General features: G+C 35.3%; 1 protein-coding gene across 2 annotated transcripts; it reads left to right on the forward strand.

Moving 5' to 3' along the window:
• The first annotated feature begins 6,209 nt into the window (after positions 1 to 6,209).
• LOC113076458 (forkhead box protein P3-like) lies at positions 6,210 to 16,623 on the forward strand. Of its 2 annotated transcripts, none has more exons than XM_026249138.1 (13): positions 6,210 to 6,290; positions 6,947 to 7,035; positions 8,868 to 9,025; positions 9,470 to 9,581; positions 9,942 to 10,068; positions 10,155 to 10,259; positions 12,338 to 12,425; positions 13,082 to 13,156; positions 13,391 to 13,529; positions 14,110 to 14,186; positions 14,381 to 14,482; positions 14,843 to 14,964; positions 15,104 to 16,623. In XM_026249138.1, the coding sequence occupies exons 1-13, from the start codon at positions 6,256 to 6,258 to the stop codon at positions 15,192 to 15,194; spliced, it is 1,320 nt and encodes a 439-aa protein (XP_026104923.1). In that variant the 5' UTR covers positions 6,210 to 6,255; the 3' UTR covers positions 15,195 to 16,623. The 2 variants fall into 2 exon arrangements, with proteins under 2 accessions (XP_026104923.1, XP_026104924.1); XM_026249139.1 differs by having other exon boundaries at positions 8,868 to 9,004.
• The last annotated feature ends 6,540 nt before the right edge of the window (positions 16,624 to 23,163 follow it).

Genomic DNA, 23,163 nt, shown 5'->3' on the forward strand with positions numbered 1-23,163 from the left:
TCGGCAGCCTCGTTGACGCTGTTCTCTCCAACATAGCCACAGTGGTGCACTGAAGACACACAGATAACCACAACTTTTAAATGGCGAGTGTTTTCAAAAACATAAAATTAGCACTAAAATATATATATAATAATAAAAAAGGCATAGGCCTCTATAGAGATGTTAGTAGGTCTGTCATTTTATAATTTTCAATTAAATTTTCATATTTGTTTACCTTTTTAAAAGAGGATGGGATATGGGCATAGCCCACCAAAAAGTAGCCTACATTTCATTAAAAGTCCAAAAAATAGGCTACCTATTGCGTAATTGTTATTTTTTTATTTTAATAATAATAATGATAAAATGCTTGTGCTTTACAGTCTATACGTTTAAAGTACTTATAGCCAATGTTTAATGTACCAATGTGTAGGCTATAATTTAAGGGCTTTTGTAGGCTTTCTTAGGGTGTGTGATTACAACACTCCAGTCTCTCCTCCATGGCTTCTGGGTCTTTTGCACATTTTTGATTGAAGTGAGGAATCTTGTAAGCCAGCTCATTCAGTAGGCCCTTGGTGTGTGAGTGTTTAATCTATCTGTAACTTCCTGGAAAAAAGGTGTTTTGTCTCTGCGTGACACAGCGATCCGCTGCATGTCCTCATGCCTGGCCAAACAGCTGCCTGAACCGCTGGAAGCCGCAGGAACAGATGGCCTACCCTACAAAGGGAAAACCGACCTATGGACACATAATCAGTCATCTGAAAGAAATAAAAGTACAAAAAGCGTATTTGGTACTATTTTGATAATATTAATATAAATATTTTTTAAGATGATATATTGGACATAGTTTAACAGTTACCTCACAGAACAAGGCTAAATATAGGCTACCCTTTACATTGCCGTATAATCTGGTAGTATGTGATCATCATCATCTTTTATTATGATTTTTAAAATAATGTTATATATATATTTATTAATAATCTTAGGAATACAGTTGCTTAACCTCCTGAAACCCGAGAGATTGCCTGTTGTGCATTTTATAATTTTTCTTGCTATTTGGGATATGTAGGACCTAATAAGTATAATACCTAAAATTTGTTTTTGTACAGGAAGTAGTTTTCCCAGAAAAAAGATGTCCTCATGTGAGGACAGTGGGTCTATCATGATGTGAAATGCTGCAAAGCAGTTTCATTCACTTTGCAAGCACAGATGCACATTGCATGTCATGCATCGCACAGAGGATTTCCCAGTGCAGCCTTGTGCTCTGCATTCATGCATTTCATTTATAAAGTTATGTTATGTCCTCGGCAGAGGACATCGGGACTCAATTTCTAAAAAAAAAAATGAAAAGACATGAATGAAAATGCATAGGCAAAAACAATAGATTTTTTTAAATCACCAATAAATTTTTAATGTTCAAGATTTTTTTTTTTTTTTTTACCAAACTTTGTATAAAGATGATTCTCAACTATGGTATAACAGAATAATTCAGTATAACATTTTTATTTCTGCAAAATGTGTGTAAAATTACCATTAATGGGTTTTCTAATTATATACAATGTATCTATAAACTAAATCTAATTTGCATATAAATGTGTTTTTGGGGCAACATGTAATGAAAAAAGAAGTGTAATAATGTGAGTAATAATTGTCAAGATTTTCATAATAATATATAATATTTCATAGAATATTGAAATATAATTTCTTTCTCTATTCATTTGTTATGTCTCCAAAAATGCGTCATAAGCATGCGTTTAGTCCCGGTGTCCTCATCTGAGGACATGTATGAAATCAATGTCCTGTTTAGTAACAGAAAGTCATATTTTGATTTGAAACCCCATAACATATTTTTGAGATGTTGATTTATGACACAGAATTTAAAAATTAGACAGATTTAAATGATAACTACAATATATTATAGAAATATTATCATATTTCTATAAGAGTGTCACTAAATTAATTTCAGACATTTTGATGACCAAGGAGAGGGAGTGGTCATGTGAAACATCCAATCATTTGGTATCTCTGAAAAGCCCTGAATGTGCTCTGTACAGGACATCCAGATCTAAAACTGTGGCATGAACAGACTCAGAGAAATTCACAAAAATATAATGTCCTCATATGAGGCCACAGGGTCTCAAGAGGTTAAATCACTAAGCATTAACCTCAAGTAGAAAAAGCTCAATTACTCTAAATGAAAAAGGACAATATGTATGCAATAGCGCCCTCTAGTGGGCAGAAAGATAGCTCGCTACTCTATAGTTTGTCTTCTGTAGTGATCTTATCACCGTAACTCAAAGTATTAAAAAAAGTAGCAACCATTCCACACAGGGCTCAGGTGCAGGACAAAAAATATAAACGTATTTTCCGCACACTCCGTGCCTGACGAAGACCTGATGGTCGAAATGTTGCATCATTCAATTATATTTATGGAGCAATTAATACCCGTAAAGACATTGATAACAATGTGGAGTGATTTTTTTTTTGTGTTCACTTTTTTTTTTTTTTTTTTTGGTAGGGCCATTATAGTGAAGGCATTATGGCTGCATAAATAAATAAAACTTATGCAATAAATGTTTTGTGTTATTTTAAAATAATATGGCCTAATATAACAAACATAGAAATTAGTTTAAAATAATACTATAATAATAAGAATACTTTTTTTCTACAATATCAATTTCTATTAAAAATGTACCCATTTTATAATAGAATTTTGTCACATGACATACTTCTGAATTCAATAAACTTTTATAATATTTATTTATTTATCTATTTATTATTATTATTATTATTATTATTATTATTATTATTACTATAGCACAATGCCTGAATCCTCTCTTGTCTGTTAACACAAATGAATGCTTAATATTTACTTTCCCGTGCTTATCAATTTCTTCACCCTGAGTTCTACATCAAAGGCCGGTTCGGGATTGAGACTGTTTATTTATATGTGTTTCATAGTCTAGAAATGATTTAAAAGGTTTAGAATTAAATATCCTCCACTTCGTGTTCATCAGCATCCACCCCTCACCCATAATGCAGTTCATCTGTTCAATGCAAGGCCTAGTGCAAATAACAGGATAGTCTTTAATTACTGACATAAATTATAAATATATAGTAGTGACGTATGGAATTTGCTCACTGGTTCTAAAGAGATTTATTTGTGATAAGTGAGAGTTCCTTTCCATAATTAGAAAGAGTGTTTGTCACTCGTTCCAGTGGAAGTCTTTATCTGTGCTAATTTTAAATGACATAAAATCATGTGACTGTCGATTTTGAGTGACAGACTTTCAGAGGAAATCAGAATGCGGCTTATCAGAAGTCAGAACATGTCATATGGGACATTTGCTAACCACAAAAATAAGAATTCTCATCAAAACAAACTTGTCATTTGCTCTTGTGAGGACAGTCCCATTTATGCAGATGTCAGTTTTGTGTGTGTAATTGTAGCAGCCGTTCCCATAGATGTTTGCTTTAAATTAAGCCAGTTAAATTTAGTCAGTTTGAACTGGATGCGTTGATTCAGTTTTATTGCAGTGTGCCTTATTATAAATAAGTACACCCTCCAAAGATAATACTTAAGCGATCAAATCCTGCTATGAAAAAGCAAAAGATTTAGGCGTAAATATCTGCACTAAACGTGATGTAAGCAAAACCCACCTCTGAATAGAAACATTTAAACTATTAGGGGGTTTCTGCTGAAAAGGTCCGTTATAGGTGTTCATTTCAGTAAAAGTAGAAAACGTTAAACAGTTCTGTTGATGAATGTGTGCCGGTTTGTAGAATTTAAGATCAAAGTTTCACATGTCTTCAAAAACACTGTCAGACCCATTTTTCAAAAACCCAGAGAGTTTCACAGTTTGACAACAGCATTTGTGCTTTGGTCAGGCAGTGGGATGATAATCGTGTGATAATTCTCACATATGAATATTGGGTCATGTTGTTTCTGTGGCGGCACTACTATGTCAAATCAATCTTCTACACCTAAAAACGGATCTGAATCCGCTGAATAAGACCTGAATCCACACCTACAATAAGAAATACTGAGTCATAATACTCAAAACACATTTGACTCATATTTGTATAAAAAAAAAAGATAGATATCTACTGATGCAGATATCCAGATAATTAGAAACACACATATGCGTACTAAGAAAATGCATACTTTAAAATAGCAACCTTACTGCTAAAAAACAAAAGGGTCAAACATTTTGCAGTTCTGGGCATCATTGCTTAAGATTTTAATGGTTGCCAAGTAAATCAGTGCACTTTCTTTATCTGTTTTCATCATCTTGTTACATTTAGTGAGAAAATATCTCACTAAGGATATTTTATAGTGTAATATATTACACTGTAAAATGAAGAAAATATATTGACAAAAACACACAGAAAAGATATTAAAGGGATAATTCAACCCATTCCATTTTTCATTTCTAAATCAAGCTCATGTCGTTCCAAACATGTGTGACTTTCTGTGTTATATTATGAAGAATGTTGGGGTTCAAACATCACTGGACCACACTGATTTTCATTGTATGGACAGTGGACTTCTACAGTATTTCATTTAGTTTGTGTGTGTGTGTGTGTGTGTGTGTGTTTCACAGAAAAAAGAGAGCCATGCAGGTTTGGAACAACAGGGTGAGTAAATGATGAGAACTTTTTCGTTTCTGAGGTGAATCATTCCTTTATTAAACATTGTCAGATGCCATTATGCAGTCAACTGTCTACATCACTATTATTATTATTATACTTTCGGCTTCTTATACCACATACTGTTGAAATGAAAATGACTATGGCACAACAGTAGGAAACTGTTAACATATTCTTTTCTTTATATGACGGATGCTGATTTCATCTTCATGGTTCTTATTTTCTTATAGAAGTGACTTAAAAGGTTGCAGAGAATATTGCATGTAATATATATAGAATTACCTGTATAATTTTTGAGAATCTTGCTATGATTTAACATTTATGTAATTTCCAGGTAGCAACTGTTATTTATGTTCTGGTTACAGTTCTGAATACGGAAGAGAAAATTGGAGGGAAAAAGATTCACAGTTAAAATGCAGTGTTGGGGAAAGTTACTTTTAAAAAAGTAACGCATTACAATATTGCATTACTCCCTAAAAAAGTAACTAATTTCATTCCTTAGTTACTTTTTATGGAAAGTAACGAGTTACTTTACTTTTGTGTTACTATTGCATTACTTTTTAAATATGAGCAGGGCTTGATTGTTTTTAATATAAGAAGTTCTATTTATAGCAAATATAAAAGCCCTTTCACACCAAAAAGTGTAATAAATAAAGCTCAGGCTGAAGGAAAAGTAAATTCACGTCTGTACAGTATAACGCAGGGGAAGAAGGTTCAACAGTCTTCAGCAATAAAAAAAACAATGAAGCACATTTGTTAGTTTATCTAAAGTCATTTTTGCTTATGGTTGAACTGGATCAAAGGTCAGCAGCAAGGACATTAGTTAATAAAATGAGATTAGATACATTTGTGTTGTTTAACATATTTAATTATTGCAGGTTTGTTTGATATTCTGAGATTACATTCCACTGTTTTAATTAATTTAGAAAATGTAATTTTAATTTTAATTTAATTCATTTTGTTGAATACTAAAGAAATTGTTGTTTGTTTGTTTGTTTTGTGAGTGGGATGAATGAATGAATTTTCACTTTTAGTCTAGAACTGCATCATGTTCACCCCGCTCACACATCGCCTCTGTACTTCTGATTTCTCTCAATATGGGGACAGGAGACTTGTCAGCCGATAAATGGGTAAACAAAGTAACGTTACGTTTTTGAAAAATATATTTTCTTGTAAAATAAAAAGTAATGCAATACTTTACTAGTTACTTGAAAAAAGTAATCTGAATACGTAACCCCCAACACTGTTAAAATGATAATGATCTTGAGACTTTATGATGATGATATTTATTATTAATAATAAAATGATTATTGTTGATGTCACTGTTGTTATTGTAACAATAATAATAATATAAAAATATGCGACGCCTCCCTCAAACCTGTGTAAATCACATTATTGTATACAAAAGATGTTTAAAAAGTAAATGGTAATGTAAAAGGTTCTTAAAGGTCAGTGATAAAAAATTATATTTCTTCCTTTATTAATTATGCTTTTGACATGCTCACTGTTTGATGCCATGTGAGCACCTGGTCTTTGGAGCTCTGTTGTTTGTTGAACATTTCTTTCTGTTTCCTTTGTGATGACACAGAGTATTTTCTGAGTATAAATAGTGCTTTATACTGACTGACAATGACACATTCTATGTGGGAAGGTGGCAACTTCAGGTGAGTTTGAAGATGCACTACAGCTCTGCGGAAACTATTAATTTGATGTGTTGCCTGTTACAATCTTTGCTCATGTTTTGGAAAACCTTTTTATTTTTTGTCTCTGCTGGAAAAAAATGAAATGATAGATCACAAAGACCAGTGACTCATGTATATATATATATATATATATATATATATATATATATATATATATATATATATATATATATATATATATATATATATATATGTATATGATATGATATGACCTAATGCAAAAATATTTTTAAAGGTTTTTCGTAGCACAACATTTTATTTAATTACTTTTTATCACTTGTTTTCAAAGAAAAAAAAAATAACTAGAAACTGTCAATGATATTTTGTCTCTACATTTCCTGGTAACTTTATTATAGAAGGGCATCAATTTTTCCTGTTAATATTGTGCTTATTAATCATAGTGAAAGATTTGGGGTACAGAAATACATTTAACATAACATAAATGTACAACATGAAATGCCTTTCATCTTCCACAAGAAAACCTCTGCAGACTGACATGTTATGGTAATAATATTGCTGCATGCCATCTGCATGTGGTCTACATGACCTTTGATACAATTAGAAAAAAATAGCATTGCATTTATTCCTTTGATGTGAGATTTTATCTCTTTTTTCAGATTTATATTTTTATCCTCTGAAGATCATTTCAGTCTCGTTTTTAACCAGAAAAACACAGGAAGACAGCGGCTGACTACAGAGGTGCAAGGTAAAGAACGTTGTTTCTCGGTGAATATTTTGTTCTGAAATAAACCTGATTTAATACTACTTGTCTTTTATTGATAACTTTGATGACAAAGTATTCCATGCAGGCCTTAGATGAGACAGGTATGGATTAAGATATTTCCAAATGATCAAACATTTGTTCTTAAATCTGAATTCACATAACCTGCATGCACACAAGATGTATGTTGGGACTTATTTGCTTCTAATTCGGTGGTAATGAACTCTCATTTTGCAGAGAAAATGTTTTTAAATCATAGGACTATTATAATTTTTTTAACAGTTGTTATGCATGACTGAATAATATTTTAACCTTGTTGTGATGCAAATTATTATGATACTATGTATGTCGCAAATGAAATCGAGATTGTTATTATTGAAATTATTTCATGTTTATCTTTACTGCATGTACATCTATACTCAAATGTTGGAAATATGAATGTAGGAAAGTAAAAGAGATTTGAGTAATTTTGTTTTTTGTTTTTTTTCTCAAATTTTCGCAGATAGCATCCTTATTTTATGAAGACTAACAAAGTTGAGTTTTTTTTTTTACTTTCATGTGGTAGAGAAGGAATGGAAAGTAGCTGACCAATAATGATGCCTATGTGTAGTTTCACTTCGATTATGTAAAATGCATGTGAAAAGAGGAAAAATGAACAAGCGTGATAGTGAGTAATATTCCATCGCTGAGTGTGAACCTGAAAACAAAATTGCATATGTGCCAGACACTCTTCACCTTGTGTAGAAAAGCAAATGACTTTGAATATTGACTAAAGTATTGTAATTTTTCTCATTTTTATTTAATAGATGAAATGAAAATACATTTTTCACTGAATTTTCATGTTTGCTTGCATTTGATGAAAACATCCTTTTTTTGTTAGCAATACACTGATCTCAACTCAGGTTCAATAACATCACCAACCACATTCAATTGCTGTTTTATATCCCTTATCCTGTTCCTGGGTTGCTTCTTTCGTGCATGTTTTTGCAAAATGCAAAGTGTGTCTGTGGTTTCCTGAGAGGTGGGAGAGGTTTGTGTTTTGTATGACAGATAGATGTCGTGCATGTTTTGGGTTTGCATTCAAGCAACTCACATGTTTAGGCTTTTCTAGAGACTTTAACATAAAATAGGGAAGTTAGAGATTAGAGTATGTAAGAAATAATAATGGTCTTGTGGCTACTGTAAAACCATCAGGGTCTGTGTTCGTAACACTCACATTCCTTACATGCATGTAAATATAACTAATTTCTATCAGAAAAAAAAATCTTTTTTTTTAATTCAGTACATTTCAAGATGCAGGGTAAGATGGTCAGCAATATCCCCCTCAAGAACAATCTGTAACTTTAAACTGTAACATATTTAGATATAAGTTTAGCATATGCAGGATGATTCCAGTGTGCTATTATGGGAAATAAAAATAAACATTTGCTAATTTAGTTATTTTAGCGCAAGCTGTAAAATTATACAAAGAGGTCATCTCACCCCACTACTGGGGGTAAGACGGGGTAAACATTTACAGAATTTATAAATGACTTCTGATATAATTTCTTATTATATTTAAAATGTTATTCATCTAAAATACTAAATTAAATATTCTATGTTGAATAACTGAATAACAGAAAAAGCAGAATCCCAGTGTGTGTGTGTATATATATATACAATTATATATATACCGCTATTGCTAACTTAAGAAGATAACATTCAGTTAAATGCTTCATTGTCTGTCCTACAGTATATGTTATGTAAAATGTAAATGTAATGTGAATGTTTGCAATCTGTACATCAATCTGCAATCTTTTTCAAACTCTTGACTTCAGGAATGCCTAAATCTGAGAGAGAGGGTGACAAAAGAGCGAGTGGGAGAGAAAATGAACAACGGGATGCATCTCCCCCTCTTTTATCCAAATCTTCTTCCCCACAGCCGGTGGAACATCTTTCTTCTGGGGTCCGTTGTGTGAGTGAGCTTAATTCTCTGGTACTTTCTGTAACAATGCTTTAAAAAGCACAACATCCCTTTGTATGTTGTTTGCTTATAATTTAAACTGCACTACTGAAGATTCAAAATGGGTTTGTGTATAAAAGTATATTGTTTAATAAAATTGTTGTTACATTTCTTGCTATGTGTATTTTTTGTGTGTGTGTGTATGTATATATATATATATATATATATATATATATATATATATATATATATATATATATATATATATATATATATATATATATATATATATATATTATTGTTCTTATTGTTTATAATTTTTATTTTCTGTTTTTCCTGATCACAAATAAAACATCCTCTATGCCAGGTAAATTAATAAACTATTGATGTTTAAAAGCTATAGTGCACAAATGTGCTGTAGCTCTCTGTGAATGGTCTTTATTGTGTTGGTCTGATTCTGTGGGTGTTCATGTGCAGAGAGCTGCTGATGAGTTTGAACGGATGCAGTTTCTTCAGCTGATGTTTCAGAATTTCCAGACCGTTCCTATCAGGCCATCTGTACTTCGCTCTCCGGCTCTCCAGCTTCAGGGTTTGTGTTCAAATTTATTATTCAAACTTCATGATGAGCAAAGGCATTTCAAATCACGAAAACCGCTATTGCTATTTGCTATTTTATTATGCTGTGATTTCAATGTATTATTCATAATATGTAATGTTATATATAATATATATATATTCCAGAATATATTAACACACACACACACATAATTTCAAGACAATTCAAATTATTTTATTTGAGATTTATCGTTTTGAAATTATTTTTATACACATACCCATATAGTGCATTTTACTAATTTAAAAACAATATAAAATAATAAATAGCTGAAAAATGTGTTACAGAATTTGTTACAGTACTCACAAGTGAGCCCTATCTTGTCTTATTCTTTAGCAAATGAGGGCAACCCAATAGTCATGAACAAAAGAAAAGACATAGGTCACAGTGCGCAGACTTTCATGCAAGCTGTCTCTGGATCAAGCCAGCACAGGAAACAATCTTCCAGCTTTCATTCTCACAGGTAAGTACAGGTAAAAAAAATTAAATTCTATTGGCATTAAATGTTCATCAGTTAGAATCTTAATGCCCCTCATGTGTCCCTCTCAGCCCAGTCGAGTCAGAAATCCAGAGATCCAACTCTCTTTTTGTAAACGGACAATGTCGCTGGCCAGGCTGTGATAAAGTCTTTGAAGGGTATACACATTTTTTGAAGTAAGTCTATATGTTTACACACACACACACACACACACACACACACACACACACACACACACACACATATATATATATATATATATATATATATATATATATATATATATATATATATATATATATATATATATATATATATATATATATATATATATATATAGTGCCCTCCATAAACATAGGAACAGTAAAGACAAAATTGCTTTCTCTGCTGTGGAGTCAAGAGATTTGCAAATATGATTAAAAGATGAATATGCGACAAAACTGCAGAATGTCACATTTTACTATTAGGTCTTTCGACACATACATGTTTTCCCAAATAAAAAGGACAGTACTTTTAGAGCTCATCCCACTATTTGATGTGAGCATAAATATTGGAACAGTTGAATTTAAGGCAGATTTAAAAGATTAAAAGCTAATACTTAGTTGCAGATTCCTTGCATGCCATCAGAGCAGTGCAGAGTTTGCAACCCATAGACATCACCAGACTCTTGGTCTTATGCTTTGAAATGCTTCTCCCCAGTCGTTAATGCAGCCAATTCCTACTGTTGCTTGTTTTGGGGAGTATCTGTCTTTAGCCTCCTCTTCAGATGGTGAAATTAATGTTCAATGGGATTCTAATCTGGAGATTGATTTGGGCAGTCTAAGATTGTACATTCTTTGCTCTGATAAAGTCATTGAATGAACTGGCATGGTGTTTTGGGTCATTGTCCTGATCCAATATGAAGTGATTTCAATAGCCATGATGATTTTGTACCCTTCCAAATTCAGTCTGATGAGGTTGTATGCTTAGGATAATTTGCAGTTCCCTTTTTTCTTCAGACTTTTGCTTTCCAATCACTTAGATACAGGTTAATCTTTGTCTCATCTGTCCATCAACTCAGTTCCAGAACTCTACTGGCTCACATTTGTGAAAAATCATGCCTTTAATTGCCTTGCCTGTAATTCTGTGTCAAAATCTCCTGCGACCTGTCATCAGCTACTGTTGTTTTTCTCAGCCGGTCAGGTTGTCATTGGTTGCTCATGTCACCGGTAGTTTCCAAACTACTTGATTTCTCCATGTCCCTTGTTTTTCCTTTAGTTCTCATTGTCTTCCTATTTTCTTTTAGCATCCAAATTGCTTGCTTTTCTTTCAGAGTTGGCTTTCTCGTCTTCATCCTGTTTTGTATGTGTCATCATCGAATGCAAGACTTAGGGGCCGTTCACATATCGTGCCTAAAACGCGTGGAAAACGCAATGCGCGCTGCTTTCTCCTTCTTTCCAAAGCGCTCGGGCAGAAGCGCTCCTGAGGCGTCTGCTGTTGCTAAGCAAAAATGACGCGCTCTCTCCATGAAGACGCGGAAAATCAGCAAATGATAAATGGATTTGCAGCACAAAAATATCTTGCAGTAGTTCTGCTACTAAATTTATTTCAAAATGGCAATCCATATACATCTATGATCACCTGTTCCTTCATCTTGGCTGAGCTTTCAACGTTGTTACGGGAAAGGATGAAGCTGAATGTTTAGATCTTGTCACATGACCTGCGGTGCGCTTGCGGCATTCTGAAAAGTTGAGATGTTTTTAACTCGATGCGGTGTGGACGCGCCTGAAAAAAACTGGCATGTCGCACCGCGTGTGCATCGCAATCGCGTCGCTTCCATTATGAGAGTGCATACCGCCTGCCTACATTGGAAATAACGAACTTGAGCGCGCAAAAGACACGATATGTGAACGGCCCCTTAGAATGCAGAAGCAATGGATATAACAGGCAGCTGTTCCACATCAGATAGGGAGATGGAAATTCTAAAAGTGCTGATCTTCTTAGCTGGTAAAACATCTTTGTATTGAATCACCCAATAATAAAATGTGACATTCTGTAGTTTTGTCTCATATTCATTTACAGATTTATTGATTCCACAGCAAACAAAACAATTTTGTCTTTATTGTTCCAATACTTATGGAGGGCCCTATATATATATATATATATATATATATATATATATATATATATATATAGTAACATCAGCAAGCCTTCATTGTTGGAATTGATCATTTTCAAATGTAAGGATACAGCTTTTGATTCTCAACCTATCTAGACATCTGAACCAAGAGCACAGCACAGATGAGAAAACAATTGCACAGTGGCGAGTTCAGCAAGATCTGGTACACAACATGGAGAATCAGGTACATCAGTGATCAGTGAGTCCCAATTCGCCTACTTATACTAGGACCTAAAAGTATGTACTTTTTTTGTGAGGAAAAAGTACATACTTTTGAGTGTGTAGCAAAAGATTATGCACATTCTGGGACATACTTCGATGACGTCATGCAACGTGAACGACAACGTGGTTGCCTAGTTACGCACACCACAACTGTTAACGTTTCATTCATTCTTTAAGTCCATTAAAATTTTATTTACTATTCCCATCTTTTTTTTCACAATACATTTTACAATGTGTTCTTCTACCAAGTTGAGGAGTGAAGAAGCAGGGCTGCATTGATCTGCACTTCGAATTCTAACCGGAAATAGTAGACCATCCGGGTATCTTTGGAATACTCTTTTCAACATACTACGATTTGGGACGTACTAATTCTAGTTTCGCATACTATTTAGGACAGATAGTATGCGAATTGGGACTCAGCAATAGTCTTTCACGGGGCGCACACACAAGTCACGCTTTGCATCATTGATCATCATCACTTATCATGAATGAGGCACAAGAGAGTGAATCATGGTTTCATTGGTTTTGAGTCATGTGTGAACCCAAAAGAATCAAACGTCTTGGTAACGGTGGTTTGAAACCCCGCCGGCTCTAACAAGCTATATGTGATGATTTCAGCTCATTCAGGAGAAGCAGAAACTTCACGCGATGCAACTTCACCTTCAACTGCTTGAATGCATCTCGACACGTACCGTAAGAATACTCTGTATTCTCACACTGGCACAAGTTTCATGAGTGCGTATAGAAACAGTGATTCTCACAGTGAACAAGACATTTCCTTTTTGTGATTTCATAAAACGTCAGTAAATTTATAAAAAGTGCTGATGAACAAATCGTATCTTAAGACGCCTACGGAAAACTATAGGCCTATCTGTGCTCAATATCACTCTCATATGTAGGTGTGTTCTCTTGTGTGTTCTCATTCAGGGGGCTGCTCCAGGCTGTTGGAGGCCGCTGGTACCAAATTTGCCCCAGGTGGGGGAGCCAGATGGCAGGACAGAGAGAGCTAGTGAAGCACCAGTACAACAGGAACCCTGGCACATACTCCTACCACACCTGCTGCCAGGTAAAACCTTGCTGTGGCCCTTACCACACACAGTCTAGCTTAGTAGTGTCATCAGAAAAAACCTATCAAGTGAAACTGAAATGCAGATGCTGAAGTGGTTGGAAAATATACAGATTAATAAAGGTCACCACCTATCGCTGTTTACATTGTGAAGGTCTTCTTGTTCTTACTTCCTTCTGCTTAATGTGTTTATGTTGTTGGCCAGACAGTAGAAAGTTGGTGGTCTACCACTATGACTACAGTTGGAGCTGTGATATTGCTTGTTTCCTGTTCCCACACTAGGCATGCCAACAGACCACAAAGGAAGCCTAAGGTCTGGACAGAATGTAGTTCAGACGTACTCAGCTGGAGTTTTCTTATAAGCTGTGTACTATAAAAACAAAATTTTGCCTTTGCTAGATGTATTGCGCAAGTGTATTATCGAAAATGACTGACTCATAGCTGTTACACGATGTTTTGCACTTGCAGCAAAACTCATAGTGAGACACTTAAGGCACAGTGTATATGGGTTTGTGGTCATTTTCCAAGAATATTGTGCAATGTCTTGCTTCTTAGTAATTCGGTTTTCTGCCAATAACAGATTTTGTTAGCAGCGTTGAATACTACAAATATGCCAATATACGACCTCCATATACTTATGCTTTCTTAATCAGATGGGTAAGTACACGTCTTTGGTTTGCCTTTAATGTATATATGGTATATCAGATTTAATACATATTTGATTAGATTTAATATATATTATTTAAATTCTTTATTTTATATGTATTTTAATACATTTAGCTAATGCTCACTCTGAATTTTAAACGAATCCTTGTATTTTTAAAATAAAAAAATGTTATTGATTCCAACAGTCAATTCTAGAAGCCCCAGAAAAACAGCGGACGCTAAACGAAATTTACAACTGGTTCACAAGAATGTTCTTCTACTTCCGTCATAATTCTCCTACATGGAAGGTACTACATATGCTGACACTTGGAGACAGTCCCATTTCTGTTCAGTTCGAAACTCAATATAAGCATTTTTTTATTATTACTCAAATGTATAATATGTATAATAATATTTTTTTAATCAAATTGTGAGAGGTTTAATTCCATATAAATTAGCTAAATTAAAACAAAAGAGCTCCAGTCTTGAGCAGGTTTATTTATAAGATCCTGAGATTGGTCTGACAGTTCTATATATTTATTTATATTTATGTCCACATGGTGGAGCTCTTGACATTAGATCATACTGAATAAAGCAAGAAGGCCTGTTTCATATGAATATCAATTATATTCTCTGATTAACAACTATTTCAACCTTTTTTTCCTCAGAATGCTGTGCGACACAATCTTAGTCTCCACAAATGCTTTGTGCGGGTGGACGGGAGGACAGGGGCTGTGTGGACAGTGGACGAGGAAGAGTTTCAGAAGAGAAAAGGGCAGAAAATCCACAGGTCCTCTCATGCTCTTCCCTCAACCTTAGACGAATTACATGCACAATGAGATGTTCAAGATTATTAAAATGAGAAATGTGAATTAAATGTACAAAATAAGCTCGCTGTTTTGAAACGACTCTCGTGTGATGTTTTACAGGGACTACACTTTGAAATGGCTGACACCCTTCTCCCATTGTTCATCCCACGAAGCCTCAGATGTATCAGTAAAAGCCACAAATTCTCAGTGAAATGAAGTGAAAGTGAATTATGCAGAAAATCAATAAGTTCCGCTTTAGATGTCAGAGATTTAGTAGGCCTATTATCCTCAAGGATGGAATATTTGTTAATATTCATTTTTTTGTATCTCTGAAGAAATGCCAACTAGTCTTCCTTAAAATATGACGTTACTGTCTTGCTTTATATAATTTTATGTATGTGATGTAATACAAAATACGACAGCAATAACATATTAGAAAAGTCAAAATGATTCCGTGTTTCACTTTGACGGACCAGACTCCAACCTGACCAGAAGAGGGCATCTGTGCGCGCGCACATTTTTTGGGTGTGGTAATTCTGTAACAGAGCAGGCAAAGACAAAAAGCATCAAAACTGCTGGAATGAAAGACAAAGAAATTTCCTCTCCACATTTTTAAATCGTATTCTGATCCTTCTTACTCTGTAAAACTACTCAAAACTGAGCCACTGAATCAGGTCAAGGTCAAATTGTAGGCTATGTTGAATCAAATATGTCTTATGAAATGACTCACCACGTTAATTTGAATTAGAATTCTATGCTTTATCTGCTTATACTTCATCAGGACACTTTTTAAACCCTATTTTGCACATTTGTGAATTCATGTTGCAGTCTAAAGGTGGAGAGTACATAAATCAACTGCATCTGCTCCCCTGTGGTTCTCTGTTTTGTCTTCCAGCTTGATGGGAATGCATCCACCCCTCATGATGCTTCAGCCTATGCTTTTGTGCTCCTCTGCCACCACAGGCTTTTGCTCACCCGTCAATTCCAGTGCCACTATGTGAATTGTCACAATGTCATTGATATATAACCTATTCACCAATACATGGATATAAATCTTACATTCATTACAACTTCCGCTAAGTAAAATAGTGCGTACCAAATAGCCTACTTCATGTGACACAAATATGCCTTCAGTGTGATACAAAAATCATGAACAAATGGGCTGCCTGGACAAATCAGTTGAGATGGAACAAACAATGCAACAACAAACAATGGAACAAACAATCTATTTAACAAATTGCTCAGCCGAGAAATAAATAAATTGATGCACTGGAAACACTTCACTCTGATGACACCTGCTGGTCAAAACAGTAAAGGTGAACACAACCCAAAAGACATCTTTTACAAACCAATTTATGTTTGATGAAAGTATAACTGAAAGTCAATGAATTCAGTTGATTATGAAGTGTGTATATAATTTTTATTCTTTTTTAAGTTGTAGTGTTTGTTTTATTATTTTAGGCAGGACTTGACTAAGAAAGCCAATAAGAAACTATTTTCACTCTACCTTTTTAATTATGCATGTTTGTTGAAATTAAAATCATTAGAAACGAAGCCTTGTTTGCTGCGATCATGTGACTATAGCTATCTATAATGTTCTTAAATAATTAAGAATCGTGTAATAAACTTAATTTTAAGAATCACTTGTCAATTCTATAAATATTTTAAAGTTTGTGAAATGCACTGTTGTGGTGTGTTCCAAAATTAAAGACAAAATATTTCCACCCGTTGTATTGCTCACATTTTCCAGCCGTCTCAGTGGGACTCCTCATGCCTGCTGATAATTTTATTGGTTGAGCACTGATCTGACAAAATATTTCAAACCCTATATTTTTTTCTTTCTTGTTTCCATGGCCTTAAGTGCTGCAGATGTATTATGATGAAAAATGGGCAGTTGACAGCCGCAGGCTAGAGTTAGCTGGACCTTAATTACACTTGGAGCATTTCCTTCAGAACACACCTCGTTATACCGGCTCTGGACAGCCTCACTGTTTCTGACAGCTGCCTCTCTCTGTGTCAGGTGCTTATTACCTGCTCTTCCTCCCCTGTGGACTTCCAAACAGGTGTCTCAGTGTTATACGACTGCTGTGTTTTCATTACCTGAACCTGCCCTAGATATGCAGTGGAAACAGAGGATGGAATGTCCTTAGTGGACTTTCTGCAGAGTTTTATAGCCAGAGAAAACATTAAGCTTTAATGGACAGTGTCCCTTTTTTTACTGTTTATTTTTATGATTTTCAGGCTAGATAATTGAGCACAATCATAGTTATTTTCTACACACTCACAATAGATGTGTTTTGGTGGAAAGTGTGTCATCTCTGAGATTTTTTTTTTCTTTCACAGATTCAAATGTTATGAATACAGGTTGTCCTGTAATTTTGTTTTTAAAGTATTGCAGTGGAGCTCAGAAACCTATTCATTCTTCTATTGTAGACTGTACTGTCAAGTTATTCCTGAATGGTCTGTTTGGTGGACTACAATGGTAAGAATAAAATAGTCTATTGTTGAATCAAATTCATGTGTTTTCTATTAACAACTTGACAAATTCCCCTCAAATACTGGAACGACTGTTTTTAGAATGTGCAATGTGTTTCTGACTGTCCAAAATAAAGTATGTGACCTGCATGAGCCATGTGATTGGGTGTCTCTGCTAAACACTGTGCACGTTTGGCACCGCAATGCAGGGTTAACACCAAATAAACCCGGGTAAAAAGCAGTGCTAACCCCACTTCTAAATTACAAGTGTAAAACTTACCTTTACCCGGGGTTATAAAATAGCCAGGTGTTAAGAGCAGTGTGTAAAAGCTCTATGGAATGGTAGTGCACTGCACAAAATCTGATTCCATTTGTTCCCCAGAACAGGAGAGAAACTAGTTCATCTAGGCATACAGCACAAAGGTGAATATCTCACACTTCATTAGCCGTCTCTTTGACAAGAAAGACAGACTCAACAGAGAATTGGGCTTGTAGGTTTTGTTTCACCTGTCTCGTCAGTCCCTGACAACTTCCCATCTCTGAAACATGCAAACGCTTGACACAGAGCCAGCGGGCTGGTATGTTTGACAGGCTGGGACAGAGATAAGGAATAGCATAAATGACACTCCTTCAACTAAACCACATCACAGAGAAGAGCAATAAATCACTCAGCACCTGTACAACCTGATGCAAACAGCTGCACTATAAAACTTCATTTTTCTGGTTTGCTGGGTGAAAAATGCATTGAAGAGCATCTAAAAAGAGTTAATTATTTTACATTTCCTTAGATTATTTGTCAGACAGTCTGGTTTTCAGCAACATAATTTATCTGTGATTTAAAAACCCACTTTTGGGGATTTTGATTATATAAAGATATTTGTTAATGTCCCCTTTACTGTGTCTTTGTTCTCAAGTGTGACTGAGTTTGTACTGGTGTGGGCCCCACGTGCTGACGTACCAGCAATCAAGCGTCCATATTCTCTGGTCTCAGCAGGAGGCAGACAGCCAGGGTTTTTCTGGTAAGTTCAGGGCTCACTCTGCATTGTAAGTAGGATTATGAGGCTAGAGGCCATGCTTCACTCTCAGCCTCAGTCTGTCTATTCATCTTCCTAAAAGTGACACACCCGCACCTACACATATGTGCAACTATAATTATGAGCACTGATTTCTTGTGGACTTTCAAGAAAACCAATGTCCTAAAAAGACTCTCAAGGCATAAAAACAGCTTTAAAGTGACCTTCATATAGCCTAACAAAAATTATGTAGCTTTAAAAATCAGCCTCTCAGACATGAAACTGCCTGTATTAAGGAAGTATAAAAGCAGATCTAGACAGAGGAATTGGTGTGCACATGCACTAAAAACAGCTTACTATTTTTTAACATAGTATACTGTTGCAGTGAGATGCCAACAATAGATGACTATGTCCTCTTTAATTAAACTATTTTTTTCTGTGATATTTTAATGCCTAAGGTGTCCATCCTAAAGTTAATCTATTCAAAATGCAAGACTAATTGACAAAGTGAACGTGTTTCAGTTTTCCCAGTATGCCCAGTTCCATTTAGTTCAATTCAATTTACTGTATCCCCGATCCCTATGGTCTTCACTCTGCTGAAGATTTCCTGGTCCATGTTTAAAACCGTCAGTCTCTTTTGTTCTTGTTTAAAGATTTCACTGATTTGCTGTCTGTGCGGTTTGAGCTGTGCCTACACAGGACGCAGTTTAATTACATGAGCACACATTTATCTAAATTGCTGCTACTTGTATGACCTTGAGAGAGGAAAATCATATTTAGCAGAGAGACACATTTTAATAGGCTCTGCTAGACCTCATTAATTTCTCATCAGGAAAGGCCCTGGTCATCCATTCAGGTTTGAGAAACTTCAAGCTGGGCTTTTCTTCCCAAACACAGATGTCGTTATCTAAACAGTATATCTAAATTCATTACACCAATCCCCCATGTGTTTGATATTTTCTCACTAGCTCTTTGTTCCTTCCAGCATCCCAGTAGCACAGCAGAATTTCCTGCACCGCATCTGCAATCTCCCTCACCTTGATGTTGTTAGACATATTACCTTTGAGAGAATGAAAGCGCGTCTTTCTGCAGGAGAGGATGAAAGGGCGCTGGCCTCCATCTTAGCAGCACGGAGACGATCTCTCCGCAGGGCACCGCAGCTCTCTGATGCCTCCTGACAGCTCAGGACTTTCCTCAACTTTCAAGTCGTGATACAGTAGTCAAATAGCTCTGGGGGAGAAAGAAACCATAATGATAGAGGTAATCTTACCTCCATTTTTTTTTTAGCTTAACAAGTGCTGTGATCTAATTACCTGGGTAGAGACGTCTGGAGATTTGAGAAGATTCTAGAAATGTGCTTGTATTATGTATGTGCACATATGATGGTATTTTTACTCACAAAGAACTTGTTACAAAACGTGTAAAGGATTTAGCATGCAAATGTATAAGCCTACAAATGAATGGAGATGGCGGTTCCAACAAATGTACCAAACTGTTACAAACAGTATGAATAATATGACGAGAAAAAAGTATGATTGGTTAGTTGTGATGTTGCATTCATATTTCATTTGAACCGCACCTGAGTTTGTTTCGAAGTGGGCCGAGAGACCCATCTTTTCAGGGGGTCTTGGTCCATTTGTTTAATGTACTGTACTAACAGAGCAATCACTTTGATTTAATCCAAACCTGACATTAGTGAATACAAAAATAAAGATTTCAAAGGGTTTTTGAAGGGATCCCATAGAAGATCAATCTTTGGTTTCCCCCAAAAACCTTTCAGTAAACAGTTCTTAAAAAAACATTTTTCCTTATGGTAAAGAGCCTTTAAAAAAAACTAAAGAACTTTTTTTCCACTTTAAAAAACCTGAAAAGGTTCCATAACTGTGAATGTCCTTCATGTGACCATAGATGTCAACATTAAACCTTTATTTTTAGAGAGTGTAATAGTAGACAACCTGGATTATACAGAACAAACCGATCCACTGCTGCTAATCAAATGCATATGCACGTACAAACACAGAGAAAGCCGAACGAAGAGATGATTTGAAGCCTGTTAGATTGGCGATGTGAACACAGGCATAGACATGTCATGCTTAATTCTGGTCCAGGGATTTCCAATGGGTTTGACTCCGGCAGACTGGTGTTTCTGTTGATGGGACTTTAAATGAGACATTCTTGTAAAGCAGGGATCATGATACGAACAGCTTCCATATAAACAATCTTATATGCATGAAAACACACATTCATGCCCAGGCACACACAGAGATATGTGGGAACACACACACACACACACACATGCATAAATGCACATATAGCGAAGTGTGAGGAGAGTGGAAGGGGAGGGATGGAGAGATTAAGATGAAGAGCGAGAAGATGAATAGCAGGATAATTAGCCTCATCTCCCAGGACCTGACAGAAAAATGTGGTTGAGATGGATGGAGTCCATGGAAAAATAGAGCCTATAGTCCACCCCCTGCCCCCCATTCACCCATCCCCCCCAAATCCTCTTCCCATCCCAGCATTCAAACGGGACTACGGATAGGCAGAGCGAGAGAGAAAGAGTAAGAGCATCCCTATTGGGTTGGTTATCAAAAGCCCCCCGTTCCCCAGAAATCCTCTCTGAGAAGTCTGAAAGAAAGAAACACAGTTTTAAACCTGACAAAGAAAGTCAGAAAACTCATAAAACCTTAGTTAGCTGAGTTACCACAGTTTCTTTTTGGTTATTTAGTCTTTAAAAATATATATATATATATATATATATATATAGAAAATATATATGTTTTATTATTTATTCAAATAAACTGTGTAGATTTACTGAGATCTGAGCCCTGTAAAGAACAGAAGTTGATCCTGTTGCTTTGAGCTTGTCCTATCAGGAGGCCTTTCATATTCAGATAACCATCTTGGAAAGATAACATTAATAAGCAGAGAAAATCCTTTTAGTTGTTTTTTCTAAAACAAGACACAATCCCTTTCTTTCCCAGAGAGAAAACTCTCTGCAAGTTGTGTGTAACCTTATATCTGTCTGGCTCTTCGCCAGCCTGACTTTCTGTTAAGCAGACTAAAAACATACATTTACAACTTTAATACTTCATCAGCGCAAATAAATAAAAAAAACTAATGGGAAGATGTTCATCCATTGACTGAGAGCATCAATCTATTTTCTAGTTTCATATTTCTCTTTCTTGATGCTCAGGATCTTAGTTGACAAAAGCTATGAGCATAGTGTTACGTTTGTAAACTGCAAATAGAATCCATTATAATCAAATATACATTATAGTTGCTGATGCACTGCGCTGCGTAGCGCTGACAGATGCCTGGTCTATTCCTGATGTGTTTTGCGCAATTTCTGACAACTTGACAAATGAATGGCTTAAAGAAGTTTTGCTTTAATGTGTCCAGTGTAAACAGTTGATGTAGAACACTTTTTTTGGGATCATTTTCTGAGATTACTAGCTCAGAGCTTTCTATCAATGGCATATGTCTGACAAACAACATGTCTAAAAATTGTCTACTCAACATTATTGAAATGATGACAGTTACCTAATTTTATCAAGCAGATATGACTAAATGAATATTGTGCAGCAAGGCCAGATCTAATCCATTTAGGATTTGTTGTCGTTCTTTCTTATTTTTTTTTCTCATTAAAATAAATAGTATGATTTCCTTAAATGACTTTACACAGTGCTCTGGTGCAGGAGACTTATGAAATCAGTATGACACATGCTGCTAATGTTCAGCAGGATAGAGAGTGTCTGCCAAATCACCAAAATTATGTCAGATTAGATATGAAGTATTAGTTTGGACTAAGGCCTCCGTTATGGATTAACAGAGGTTGGGGTTTTATTAGAAACAGAAACTCATATCTCTTTGACCTTAAGGTCAAATTCTTGTTGCAGTAGAGTTTAACCACTTTTTTGTATTTGACCTTTAATCGGATACAAATGGAGTTGAGGATGTTTTTGGAAAAGAGAGTGAGTTTTATTTATTGTTTGTATTTTTTATTTATTTATTTTTTTGCTTTTTATCACCAATGACCTTAAAAACTACAGGTGTTTAAGTTAATTTCAGTGATAAAGTAAATTCTGTGGGTAACTGTCTGAATCTAGAGAGTGATGATTGGATTTGACATGTTCCCCTCTCTGAGTGTGATCTTAGTGCTTTGACTCTTAGTGATCTCAGCAGAACCAGAATTTCTTGGTATGGTTCTCACTGATATTATCAGAGGCCCTCTCTCACAGGCCAGAGAGAGAAAGGAAAGAGTCTGCTTCTGGGAAAAGCTGACAGTTTCAGGTGGGTTTTGTTGACTTTCTCTTTGACCTTCTTCCTGTTCTCCCGTTGTCTGATGGGAAATCGTTCATGTCCGTTGGAGAAAACCAACCCTCGCAAAACTCTGTGCGTCATGCATGATGCTTAGCCAAAGATACAGAATATGAAGTTCCCTTAATTCGTTTTTGCTTATGTTTGTCATCACGCTGTTTTAGAGAAAACCTAACAGCTCAAGTTTGAGATGAATATATGGTGAAGTTCACACATTGTCAGTGCTGTATATGCGACTGTGCTTTGGGAACTTTCCATAATACTTCTGCAAGCCAAGTGAGGTCAAAATAACACGTTCAGACTGTAAAATATTTGTAAGTTCCCGTATGCATCTGTGGCTCTTGTACACAATAGAGATGACAGGACAAAATA

Source organism: Carassius auratus, unplaced genomic scaffold (genome assembly GCF_003368295.1).
Source record: "Carassius auratus strain Wakin unplaced genomic scaffold, ASM336829v1 scaf_tig00020493, whole genome shotgun sequence".
NCBI classification, from domain to species: domain Eukaryota; kingdom Metazoa; phylum Chordata; class Actinopteri; order Cypriniformes; family Cyprinidae; genus Carassius; species Carassius auratus.